At 54.4% G+C, this 13,023-nt stretch overlaps 1 protein-coding gene across 1 annotated transcript; it reads left to right on the top strand.

The window, feature by feature from the left end:
* Nucleotides 1–2,468: 2,468 nt before the first annotated feature.
* On the top strand, nucleotides 2,469–12,030 carry ITGB1BP2 (integrin subunit beta 1 binding protein 2). The gene is made up of 11 exons (XM_084269228.1): nucleotides 2,469–2,562; nucleotides 3,273–3,322; nucleotides 3,416–3,472; nucleotides 4,036–4,184; nucleotides 4,328–4,440; nucleotides 4,684–4,742; nucleotides 5,685–5,755; nucleotides 5,959–6,061; nucleotides 6,612–6,731; nucleotides 7,153–7,215; nucleotides 11,646–12,030. Exons 1-11 carry the CDS (start codon nucleotides 2,499–2,501, stop codon nucleotides 11,883–11,885), a joined length of 1,089 nt encoding a protein of 362 aa, XP_084125354.1. The 5' UTR covers nucleotides 2,469–2,498; the 3' UTR covers nucleotides 11,886–12,030.
* The last annotated feature ends 993 nt before the right edge of the window (nucleotides 12,031–13,023 follow it).

Here is a 13,023-nt window from a genome sequence, read left to right as displayed (position 1 = left end):
AAGGGAGGGGAAAATAACACAAACTGTACTTGGAATATACACAAAGGGGGATAACACAAGGGAATTTACTGACCCAGCAACTGCCTGACAACCCACACTGAGACCACCTTGGAGTGTCACTGAGCCACCCTTCCCCAACTAGCCCCCTTTTATGGTGAGCACGATGTCACATGTCACCTGTCCTGGCTCCTTGTGAGAAGTGACTCTATCCTAGCTGAAACCAGGACAGCAACACAGCCCTGGGGCCCAAATGCAACAGCCAGAGAGCCACAGCTTCAGGCTCGATGCTGTGTGACGGACGGGCAGTCCCCCACACTCTCGGCTTCCTCTGAATCTTGGCTTCTCTTTTCTCTGATTTTTAGAGCATCAGCTCTTGTAGAACCTTGAATCTGCTGCTGGCTGAGTGGCTTTCTGGAGCTCATCTCTGTTTCATGGTGGATGCCTCATGTCTCTCTTCCAGGCTGCACTCCCACACCTTGTCCTCCATGGGGACCCTCCCCTTGGGCCAGGACACCCCAATTTACTGTATTTCACTGTACTGTGTTGTCAGTAACTTTTGTCTTTTGAGCCACTTCATTCCCCACAGACATTTGCAGCAGAGGAGTGAGGGCAGGGCAGTGCCACAGCATGTTCTCAGCTGTCTGCAACTGCTCCTCGGGTGCTGAGGGGCCTCTGCTCAGTCACAGCTTCCAACCAGTCACATGCTGGTTCCTCTGCAACAAGCCCCAGTGTGTGGGTCAGCCCCAGTATCCTCTTGGCATTTCCTCCAAGGCATGTGAGGTAACTGGAGCTCCAGATTCTCACTGGCACTGAGGTGGTGACAGCTGCAGCCTTGCTGACAGCTCCTGGAAAGGACAAGGAGATCTGAAACCCTATAGCTCTGTTCAGTCCCCAGGACCACAATATTGCCCCGTCTCAGGGTTATGCCCAAGTTCCCAGGTCCCAGGTGATCTCTCCTGCCTGAGCAGCAGCTCTGGATCCCAGCAGTGGGTTTTTTACCCACCTTTGGGACTGTTGGGTCATTTATTCTGTCTTGAGGCCCTGCAGTCCTTTGAGGTATCAGCTTGAAGCCACATGGCCCATGCTGGTGTGACAGTTCTCCAGCGCCCCCACGTTTGCATCCCAGCTTCTGGGTTGGATGTGGTTTTATATGCAGGTTACAAAGGTATAAAGAGGTCTGATGGTGCTATGTGTCCTCCCCTTGAGCAGAGCTGTCCTCCTTGCTGATGAGATGACAAGTCCAATGTTACTGCTGGCTGGGGGTGTCAAGGTGGGGCTGACTGAACTGAGCTGGAGGTGGAGCAGCAGTGCAGTGTGAAAGGAATCTGGAGTGATCTCTCTGGTGAACTCCAGAATTTCAGCAAGGGTTCACCCTAACTCTGGGCTTTGGAGATCCCCTTGGGGTGGCAGCAGGACCTGCTGGCCATTGTAGGGGAATTATCTGGGTTAAACAAACAGATGTTATTTTCTTGTTGTAGTTCCTGTTTGCAGAGACAGCTGTTTCCTGGATGCTGCCCTGGCTTGCTGGAGCACACAGTGCCTGGAGAGCGTTTCTGCTCAGAAACTGGGCTTGGCATCAGCTCTCAGCTCTGCCAGTGCAAAGGGCGAGTCCTGTAGGCAGCAGCTGCCCTGGGAGTTCACCCAGGAAGAAAACCTGCAGTGTCCCTGTGGCTAACTTAACCCCATCCCTGTTCCATAGGGAGGGTGATTTGTACCATTCCTATGTGGTTTAGGTGCTTGTAGGAACTAAGTAAAACCTTAGATCTCAAGAAGGTTTCCTTGGGTCCCAGAACGAGGGCAGGGAGTCCAAGCACACCTTTCCTGGATATGGGAGTAGGGCATGTAACGTTTTGCTCTCTCCTTCTGGGATGACAATGATTTTCCAGGGAAGAGATTTCCCTGCATTGCACAAGTCCCTGTCCTGAGTGATGTTTTGGCCACATGTGCTGCTGTGGTCCCCTGGTACCTCTGTCTTGGATATTGACCTGTCTTTTGGGGCTGGGGAAGATTAGCACAAGTTTTGCCCTGGGACTCTAGGAAGTCTCTTCCCTTCTTTTGCAGGAAACTTTCAGCTGCTTCTATAAAAGCTAAAGAAACTGAGAACAGTTGGTCAAGAGGAGGTGCAGGTTGCCCCAAGCTGAGGATGAGCACCCAAAGTGGCACTAATACCTCCATGCCAGGTGCTGGTGGGCAGCAGGCACTGGGAGGTCCTTTGCCAACCGCAGGTGCAGATACACCCTGCAGTGCCTCTGATGGAGGCAGGGGTAGGACAGAAATGCCTTTCAAGATAACAAGCATGCCGGGTCCCGTCAGCTGCTGAGCTGCTCTGTCCATTTTTAGCCTGCTCTCCAGTTACCAGCAACCTCCAAAGATAGGCAAAGCCACCTCCCAGCCCCTGGGCTGGGAACTGTGGGGAATCAGGGGGGGATCATGGGCAGGGATGAGATTGATGGGATTTTTGTGGAAGTAATCAAGGACACTACGAGTACGCCTGAGCTATGGCGCTGCTGTGCTACAACAAGAGCTGTGGGCAGAGGTTTGATCCTGAGCACAACACCGAGGGTAAGTGGGCTCATCTGCCTTGCACCAGGGTGAGTGGGAACGCACACCGCTCCCGGGGTGTGCAGCTGTGGCTCCCGTGCCGAGGCTTGAGCTGCTGAGCAGGGCTGAACCGAGCCCAGCACAGGCAGGCCGCGTGGCAGGATCTGGTTGAGGAGCTGCCGGGTGTCATGGGTAGCTTATGGGAATCATAGAATCATAGAATGGTCTGGGTTGGAAGGGACCCCAAGGATCATAGAGCTCCAACCCCCCTGCCACAGGCAGGGACACCAACCTCCAGGCCTGGAGCTACACAAGGCTGCCCAGGGCCCCATCCAACCTGGCCTTGAACACCCCCAGGGATGGGGCATCCACTACCTCTCTGGGCAGCCTGTTCCAGCACCTCACCACTCTTTCTGTAAAAAACTTCCCCCTAATATCTAATCTAAACCTTCCCTCCTTTAGCTTTAGTCCATTCCCCCTTGTCCTGCCATTATCTGCTCTTTTAAAAAGTCAAATCCCCTCCTGCCTATAAGCTCCCTTCAGGTATTGGAAGGCTGCAATGAGGTCCCCCCGCAGCCTTCTCTTCTCCAGGCTGAACAAGCCCAGTTCCCTCAGCCTCTCTTTGTAGGGCAGGTGCTCCAGCCCTCTAATCATCCTTGTGGCCCTCCTCTGAGCCCTCTCCAACAGTTCCACATTCTCCTGAAAGGTTTTGCCTGATTTTTCCTGTTCAGATTCCTGCCTGTATCACCCAGGCGTCCCCATCTTCCACGATGCTCTGAAGGTGAGTGGGGCAGGAGCCAGGGCTGTGGCTGCAGGGAGGGACCTTGTGCCTGGCAGGACTGCACCAACCGTTTTGTCACCTCCCGGTGCCTAGGGCTGGTCTTGTTGCAAGAAACGCACAACAGACTTCTCTGAGTTCCTCTCCATCAAGGTGAGTGACCTGCCAGCCCAAATGCACCCGCTGCTCCTCTGTCCTCTCCTTGTCCCTGCCCTATCCTGTCCCGTTCCCCTCCTGTACCAAGGCTTTCACCCTGCGGGCCAGGGATTTCCCCTCTGCTTCCAAGGAGCCTGCCAGCAAGGGTGCTGCTCCCAAAGTGAGAGGCAGGTGCTCAAGAGAAGGGTGCTGGAAGGGTCTGGGATCCCCCATGAGGATCCTGTGGGATGAACGTAACCACCCCAAGTATCAGCATGGCTGTGAATGCCTCGACAGCTCCAGGGGGAAAAGGAGGCAGCAGGGCCCAGGAACTGGGGGAACTCGTGCTGCACCTCAGCTGCCAGGCTGGGGCACAGCAGAGCTGAGACACACCTGCCATGGCCCCAGTGAAGCTGCCGCACCCTCCTGTCCTCCCAGGGAATCCCTGCATGGCCTTGGTGCAGGGTCAGAGTCCATCCCCACAGGACATGGTCACCTGAGCACGGAAACTCGCAGAGCCTGGAGGCAGCTGCCAGGGTAGGGAGCTCAAAGCAGGCCTCAGGCTTGTGTCTGCTGCCCAGGGATGCACAAAGGGGTTTCACAGTGCGGAGAAGCCCCCTGAGCCTGGCAGCCAAGAGGAGACCTCAGAGAAGCCAAAGGCCAAGCCAATGGAGGAGATCATCACCCAAAGACCAAAATCAGCTGAGAGGATGCAGCGGGAAAGACCAAGGTGAGCCAGGCCCAGCTAACAGTGTCACCCTGCTGTGCCACTTCTGTGCACGTCTGACCCTGCTGCTTCCTCAGGAGAGGCAACAACACTTAAAATCACACACAAAAAAACCCCACTCAGCCTTTGCTGCTGCTGTTTCCCAGCTTTGATGAGCCAAGACAACTGCTACCAATTAAAGTATCCAGGTCTCTGGAGCAAGCTCTGGAGAAACTGAACCTGTCCTCCAAGGATGAAGCACCTGAGGGCAGTTGTGCAGGTAGTGGTGAGCTGATGGGTGGCAGCGGGGCTGCGTGTGGCAAGGCCAGCACAGGGTTTTTGCATGGTGGGTGCAGTGCAGGGTGCTGGGTGCTACACGCCCAGTGACCTGCAAACCCACAGAAGCCCCTGAGGTACTGTGCTCAGGGCTGTGCATGCGAAGCTGGGGAATGGGCAGTGGGAAGGGTTTGGGGACAGGCACGTGCGGTGCGTGTCCCCGGGTGAAGCTCTATTGCTGTTGCAGGGGAGGCAGCTGCCCAGCTGAGAGCTGGCACCACCTGCAAGAACGCAGCCTGCAAGGCGGTGAGTACCCAGCAGGGCCCCATCTTTGGTCTGTATCCCTGCCAGGAGCATCACAAAATCACAAATACAGCGTAGGGGCTTTTATCTATCTATCTATCTATCTATCTATCTATCTATCTATCTATCTATCTATCTATCTATCTATCTGCTGCCAGAGTGTGGGGCAGGGTGCCAGGTGGATGGGAGGTGGCAGTGCCCATCAGTCCCATCTGCTCCTGCTCATCCTGTCCCCTGAGCGGCTGCCTCTGTTGCCTCCCAGCCACATTCCTGCAAGAGGTTTCCAGATTCCTGGATTGGTGGTGTATTTGCACTTCACCGCTGCTAATCTCTTGCAATGAAACCTAGTGCATATTCTGGATGTGGGTGTATAGGTAAAGTGCATGTGGAATAATCCCCCCTCATGTAACAAATGCAGTACTACCCACTTCTAGCTTGCTCTAAGGCCACCTTCTGTAGGACTCTGCTGGCCCCAAGGCACAAGGTGGAGGAATGGAGCTGCAGGAGGGCTGGCATGCTTGGAAAGTAGCAGAGAGGGGAGTGAGCAGGGAGCAAGAGGTGGGAGGTGGATAAGGACATGAAACTTGCACCTCAGAGCGAGTTTCTGTGATGTCCAAACTTGCCTACTGTCCCCATGCTACCCAGCCCCCGGCTGTCTTTGGGAGAGGACATACAGAAGGGCTGGTGCCAGGGTCCTGGGACTCATTTGGGAGTCCTGGTGAGACCAGGGTGGCTGCTGTGCAGGCAGGGAGCAGGAACTGGTGCTGGGCTGTCAGCTGGGCACAGGCCCAGAGTTAGTCCTCACCGGCGCTGGGCCCTGCAAAACACTGACGCTGGGCATCATGCTGTGCCCAGTGCAGGGAGGGGCACAGTGGGCAGATGCCTGGCTACACTGTGCCATGCCAGAGCCACGGCTGAAACTTTCCTTTGCTTCTGGCTCCACAGATCTACCAGGGCCCAGAGAGCAACAGGGAGGTTTGTACTTTCCATCCCGGTGTTCCTGTCTTCCATGAGGGGTAAGAAACGATGCTTTACTGGGGGGCAAGCTGGCCCTGCTGAGGGCTGAAAGTGCTGCTGTACAAAGTGCAGTCGTGGGTGACAGGCACACAGGGGGAGCTGATGGTCCTAAGCTCCTCTCCCCCACCACCCCAAAGCCTGCCGTGGTCCCCTCTCCTGCTCCCATGGGTGCTCCCCACTCAGGCCACTCCACTCTCCCCAGGATGAAGTACTGGAGCTGCTGTGGAATCAAAACAACAGACTTCAGCACCTTCTTGGAACAGCCGGGCTGCAGCAGTGGGTGGCACTGCTGGACAGGGAAGGGGGTAAGGAGGCTCTGGGTGGGGAAAGCTTGTGTGGGCAAGGTCTGAGGGATCCTGGTCATGCTCAGAAATCCCAGTGGGGCCAAAGCTGCCTGTGGCACAGATGAGGTGAGGGACTTGTGGGAGGAAGGTAAAATGTGGCTAGATGGGGTTCACCTGTCTCCCAGATCTAGCATGGTGGCACAGTCCATGTCCAGCAACAGCCCCTGCACTGCCCTTCAGACCGAGTTTGCCGACTGTGCACAGTTCCAGGAGCTTGGGCACAGCAGCTTAACTCTTAAACAAGAGGGACATGTCACTGGTCTTAACACGTCCTTCTGGAGCAACCCCAAGCACAGATGCCCCACGTTGCCTGGGACGCCTGTTAGAAGCTGCCCACCTTCACACCAACCCCTTCCCCTTACAAACCTGCAGGGTGACCTTGCCTAGGTGACGCTGACCTCAGCGGGGGCTCTGTGAAGCCCCTCTGAGCTCAGCTGAGGCATGCCAAGGAGTCACAGACACCCCCTCTGTCTGGGGAGGCCGTGCCCTGATGGGCCCCTCTGCCCCGCAGGACAAGAAGGCCGTGTCGTGCCGGCAGGACTGGCACCAAACCAGCAGCCGGGTGCTGGTGACGCTCTACGCCAGGAACCCCCTGCCCGCCCTCAGCAGTGTGAAGGCCAACCGCACCGTGGTGAGTGGGGCCGGGGCTGGGCTGGCCGTGGGCGGGTTCACAGCATCCAGTTTAGATGAGCCAAGAGCTGGGAGGTGGCCGGGTGCCCGGTGCTCTTAGATGATGGCCTGTTGGGTCTGTTGTTGCAGCCAGGGCTCGCACTGCTGGTTTGCTGTCTCCAAGCTGAGAGCAGCAGTATCTGCTGCACAGCAGCAGTATCTGCCTGACCACCCCGGCCCAGCGGCACTCAGCCTCAGCAGGTGGCTTTGCTGGCCTCCTGGTACAGAGGGGAACCTGGCACGCTCTGAAGGAGGGGAAATGCTCCCAGGTGATGAGGGATTCGCCAGACACCGAGCCAGGATGTGCAATGCATCACCGAGCTGGAGGCAGAGCTCTAGCACTGCTGTGCTATCTACTCAGATAATTTTCTGTTATCTTTCAGCTTGAGGTTCACATCATCTTTGAAGGGAGTAAGATTTTCCATGCAGAATTGGATCTCTGGGGGGTAAGATCCCATTTACTTTGATTTCCCTACTCCGGTAGCGTGCCTGGGGCTGGGCTGCAACGATGTGCTCTGGGGAGAAGCATCTGCAGCCCCAAACACAGGCTTCTACTAAGGAAAAGCACTTCTCACGTGGTCAGGATGCTCAGAGTTTTGAAAAAGCAGCAAAATGTTTGCTGCTGCAGTTTCTGTGCAGTCACAGTCCTTCCTGCACACTGAGCATGAGGCAGACTTTGCCTCCATTGCTGCATCCAGTCGCCCTTGGGATGCATCTCTTCCTCAGGCTGGCACATCTGTGGAACAAACAGCCATTTCACAGTCCCTCCCTCGGGGTGATTCATTGCCAGCTCTCAAAGCCTCGGGGATTCTCCCAGGTCCACCATGGTTGTCATAGCAGAGAGGAGCCGTTTATCTCCAGAGCTCTGGGGATTTTTTATAGCAGCAAAGGATGACAAGGAAATTAGGGGTTTTTTTTCTCTATTGATCCCAGAGTGGTGTGGCTGAAATTGAGAATAAAACCTCATAACACCAACGTGGCATAAGCAGCAGGCGCTGGGTGCACAGGGGATCACTCCACCTGACGTGTGCCCATCACAGTTCCTCGTGTGATATTTATACAAAAAGCCCCCAGATTAAACACTCCCAGTTACAGTGATTGGTTACTAATTCACATGTAATTATAACACCTTCTGATTCGTTCCTGGGTGAAACTGTTCCTGTGCAGGGTCTTTTTGACCTGTGTGTGTGTGGGGGGGTATTTTGGTGTTATAATGCAGTCAGTTGGCTTAAGGACACTTAGCTTTCTATTTCTGATGCCAAGACCTTGACTGCATCAAGGATGATTGAGCTAAATCCATGATTCCAGGATATACATCCTGTCAGTTCAGGTCTCAGTGTCCTAAGGATACTAAATTTATAGATTTTTCAAGACTGTTTCTTTGATCTGGTTCCTGATGGCTATGTTTTATCATTAGGAGCTGGATTAATTATTAACATATAATCTTAGGGTTACATGTTCCTTATAAATTTAAGGCTATAGCTACATTCCCACCTTCTGAAGCTCCTGAGGCTTTCAGGCCTCGCCAAGGCTCAAACCATCCCTAGGGTATTTGTGAAAATGTCTTTAATCCCTTGACAGTTTGATCTGTAGATCTGCAGTTGATTTTTACCTTCCACCGTGGTTCCTCTGGCATCATGGCTGGCTTTACTCAAGTGTAGTAAATCCAGGTTTCAACTCCTTCTACCTTGATTGCAGTCGTTAGGGGTACCTGGAGTACCTTTCCACTTCTCTGGCAAGGGTTCAGAGTTCCGTGTTTTTACATGTACAAAGTCTCCTGGTTGCTACTGAGGGACAGTGCAAGTGGTCCTGTCAAAGTGATGTGCCATCGCAGAGCCACAAGGGCTTTCTCTAAAGAAGTCAAATACAACTTTAAATCTGGTTTTCCTTTTATATGTATTTATCCTGGAATCTGTGGTGCTTGGTACAGTCTTCCATATTATAACTCATAAAGAGTAATTTTACTTCTTGTAGTAACAGCTTAGTTGTCTCCCTAGCTTTGTTGGTGCGACAGGGCAAAGCTGCTGGCTATCCTGAGAAGGTGTCAACCAGGACCAGGAGATACCTATAGCTGTTTTGTTTTGGCAGTTCAGAAAAAAAATCAATCTGCCAATAATATCTAGGGGAGTTTCTTTGAGTAGGGGTCCCTGGGGGTGGTCTTTTCCTGTCCATGGGATTATTCTTTAAGCAAATGGGACATTTTTGCTATTTTAATCATGACTATCCCAGTCATCCCTACGCATATTGTTGAATATTGAATAGATATGGCAGCCTCACTACCTCAGCGTGTTTCCTTGGGTCTCTTTTCTTCAACCTCAGTCATTATCCATGGTAGAACAAGGATTTGTTTCAGGGGAGTTATTACCCAGCCCTTTCTGTGGTTGCTTTTAGCAGTGATGCCAGTTGTTGAACCACCTCACTGTAATTAGGTTTCAGAAGGGGGAACTTTACCTCTTTCACTGATGCCAATGCAAGGGTGCCCCATTCAGCCACCTCCCTTGCAGTTTACCAATGGTTTACCCACACTTACTGGGGTTTGTATGAACTGATGTGCTCCCCAGTGCACTGCTGCCACCTCCATACCTTTCTGAATTTTTGGGCTGTGTTAATGGGTAGGGCCCCAGCCTCTATCACGTGCATAGTTGTGACCACTGCACAACCAGCCACCTGTTTTCTATCCTGTACAATGCTGCTACCATCTGCAAACACCTCCAAATCAGGATTAATTAATGGTTTAGCTCTCAGATCTTACCAGCTTGAGTATAATTGTGCAATGGTTTGCAGGCAATCATGGTGCAGGGGTTCTAAGCCCTTTTCTTCTGAATTCAGAAACATCACTGGGGTGGTCTTAAGCTCCACATTGCCCTGTTCCAACAGAACAACTTGATGTTTGAGCATATGGCTTGGAGGCAGCCAATGTCCTCCTCCTTTGTGCTCTAGAACAGAAATTACCATATGCAGAGCATACACCATAATTCACTGTCCTATTGTCAATTTTCTGGCTTCTTGGATTGAAAGAACAGTTGTGCCTACAGCGTGCAAACATCCTGACCATCCTTTACTCACACTGTCCAATTGTTTGGAGAAGTATCCCACAGCTCTTCTCCATGTTCCCAATTAGTTTTTGAGTCAGCATGCCCACAGCAAGGTGTTGCCATTCATGTACAAATAACTCAAAAAGGTTTAGATAAACTGGGCAATCTCAAAGCAGGTGCTGACATAAGGGTCTTTTTTAAGTTCTTGAAAGCTTTCTGACACTCAGGGGTCCACAGTAAGTGGGTCTCTCTTGACTTTTTCAAAGTTTCATAAAGAGGTTTTACCAGTAGTCCACAGTTGAGAATCCACAGCCTACACCATCCAATCATACTCAAAATGCCCTGAGCTCTTGTACAGTTCCTGGCTCTGGAGTATGGCAGATCACTTCTTTCCTGTCAGCTCCCAGTCTCCATTGTCCCTCTGAGATCTCAGAACCCAAATAAATCACTGCCTCTTTGCCTACCTGGGCTTTGCTTTTTGATACACAATATAGATGCTCTTCCCAAGTTTTGGCACTCATTAAAATGTCATCCACATATTGCAATACCTTTATACCCAGGTTTTCTTTCTTCTATGTTTGTAGTTCCTTCACCAACTGATTGCCAAATACTGTTGGACTATTTCTGAGTCCTTGAAGTAGCATGGTCCAGGTCTGAGTTGTGTTTTGTGTCTGGTAGTGGGGCTTTCCCATACAAAGGTGAATATCACCTTTATTAATATGATTGGCATGCAGAAAAAGGCATCCTTGAGATCAAGTCCAACAAACCACTTGTGCTTTCCCTTTAAGAATGCTCACAAGGCATATGGGTTAGCTAATACTTGGTGAATATCTTGAACAATCTGATTCACATCTGTTAAATCTTGAAGTAAACTATATTCCTTACCATTATGGTGTTTTACAGTAATGTTGGGGTGTTACATTCTGATTCATGCCTTACCAACAATCTGTGATTTAAAAAAAAAACCCAACTATTAATTCTTCTAACCCCTTCCTATCTTCCCACTTAATAGGATACTGTCTTTATCTTACCAGTTTAGCTCCAGACTGCAGAACAAACTTTACTAGTTCCACCAATTTAGGCTGACCTGGGATTTCCCTGGCCTGCACCAAGGGTGTTACTGCATCTTCTGCAGGGCCACGGCGACAGTGGTACTACTTGCTAGGAGCCACGCCAGGACTGTGCCTGGGCTTGGCTCTGACTGCTCTGCACTACCTGAGGCAGCCTGGCTACTCTCTTTAAATGGGATTGTCTGGCAGCAGGCCACCCAGGTGCTGGCATTTATACCCATCTCTTCTCTGAAATGCCCTAAGAGTTGTGAGGAGGGCTGCTAAAGAGTATGCTGGTGGCTGCACCTTTTGACCCTGGACTAAGAGCAGAGCTGGACATCACTGCCAGCTGTGAGGACATTCTGGGCTTGGTCCCAGAGTGCCCCAAAGGTTCTTTGGCCCAGCAGGTCCCTGCCTACCCCTGCAATCCTGCTGTGCCTGCAGGCAGGCAGGGGAGACTCGAGGTGGCACTTGGGAATTTGCATGTGCATTCCTGCCTTCATTCCTGCTGCAAGCTGCTTGTGGGCAGCAGTGTGCTGCTGGGCAGTGGGCTCACTGCCATGCGTGTGATGACACCTAGCAGAGCTCTCCTGGGCTCTAAGGTGCTGCTCAGATGTAACAACAGTGAAGCTCAGCTAAATCCCAAGATTTCATCCTGTTCTACCTGCTGGCACACGAGGACAGGAGATCTCTCCTCTCTTCTCCCCTGACAGGACTCTGCTGGTAAAAGGAAGGATGAGCGTGTGCTCCGTGCCCTCCTGTGCCCAACTCACTGCACTTTTCCCTCTCTAGGTCATTGAAATAGAGAAGAGCTTTGTGAACATGGTTCCTACCAAGGTGGAGATCACGCTTTGCAAAGCCAGCCCTGGCTCCTGGGCCAGGCTGGAGCTCCCTCAAAGCAGGTTGCAGGAGAAGGAGGCTGCCACTGCAGAGGACCCCGGAGCAGGGCAATGGGAGGATTTGGACGACAGCTTGAGCTGGTCGGAGGAGGAAGATGAGGAGGAGCTGGAGATGGGAACACCGAGGATGTGACAGTGAAGTGCTTTAGCAGCGCCAGCTCCTGAGCTGCTGGGGACCTCGGCACCAGCTCCAGAGGACCAGATCCAGTCCAGAGCCACGGGCACGCTGCTGGACACCCTCTGCCCCGGTCAGAAAGAGCAAGTAATAAAACCCCGGAACAAAGGTTACACTCTGACAGCCCCGACGTGTGCTTCAGCCCGACCCCGCCGCCTGCCCCTCCCTCTCCGGGGCCTGCCCGGGGCGGAGCAGGAGCCCCTCGGTCAGCACCCCGAGCGGTCCCAGCCCGCGCCAGGTCCTCTCTCAGCCCCACCTGGCACCTCGGGGGCGGGCGAAGGAGCTGAGCAAACCCCGCCGGCGCCCCGCTCCTTCCCTGCAGGGAGCGCAGCCGGGCCCAGGCGGGGTTACGAGGCCGATGGCTGCTGCCTGCGGCTCCAGCGGGGCGGGATGCCCCCCCCTCCGCAGAGGCGTTTACGGGCGTGAAACATCCCGGGAGAGGGAGGTCTCCGCTGAGCGAGGGGCAGGGGGGTCACAGGCAGGGGATACCCGGGTAGGGCGTCTCCGCGCTGCGCCACCCGCCCGCGCCCGGGGCCCGTCCCCGCCACGCTGCCCGCCCCGGAAACGGCCGCTCACCCCCGCGGCTGCGCCCGCCCGTTGCGGCGCCCCCTGGCGGGGGCTGGGGGAATCGACGGGGCAGAGGGCGCGTGCGCGCGGCGCCGGCGGGGCGGTCGCTGGGGCGCGGCCGGGTCGAGGGTCCTGGGGCAGCCCCGGGAGCGGCGGCCGCCGGGGGCGCGGGAGGTGAGCGTGGGGCCCGCGCGGCTGGAGGGCGGCTGACGCGCGGTGCGGCGCCGGTGCGCGGGCGGTGGCGGCGGCGGCGTGGGCCTCGAGGGGCCGCGAGGTGAGCGGCGGTGCGCGGGTCCGCCGGCCGGGGAGAGGCCTCCTGGCCCCGGGCACCCTGTGGGCGTTTCTCCCCGGCGCTGCTGCCGGTGGGAGGCCGCGGCAGGCGTAAGATCGTTCTCGTCCGGCCGCCGCCAGCTTTGCTGTCAGCGGGGCGGCGGCCCGGGGTCGGCCTCTCCCGGCCTGGGCGCTTAGGGCGGCCGCGGTCTCCTCCGCGGCGGGGGCTGCTCGCACGCTGCCCGCGGCTCCTCGGCCC

This window comes from Gallinula chloropus, assembly GCF_964237585.1.
Source record: "Gallinula chloropus genome assembly, chromosome: 11".
Lineage (NCBI taxonomy): Eukaryota > Metazoa > Chordata > Aves > Gruiformes > Rallidae > Gallinula > Gallinula chloropus.
This window is presented reverse-complemented; position numbering and strand designations above follow the sequence as displayed.

Bases quoted from the DNA above. Each gene is read 5' to 3' on its own strand.
- ITGB1BP2 (XM_084269228.1), top strand. From the start codon at position 2,499: ATGGCGCTGCTGTGCTACAACAAGAGCTGTGGGCAGAGGTTTGATCCT. The intron at 4,185-4,327 runs GTGAGCCAGGCC...GCTGTTTCCCAG, and splicing joins ATGCAGCGGGAAAGACCAAG to CTTTGATGAGCCAAGACAAC. The intron at 6,062-6,611 runs GTAAGGAGGCTC...TCTGCCCCGCAG, and splicing joins ACTGCTGGACAGGGAAGGGG to GACAAGAAGGCCGTGTCGTG.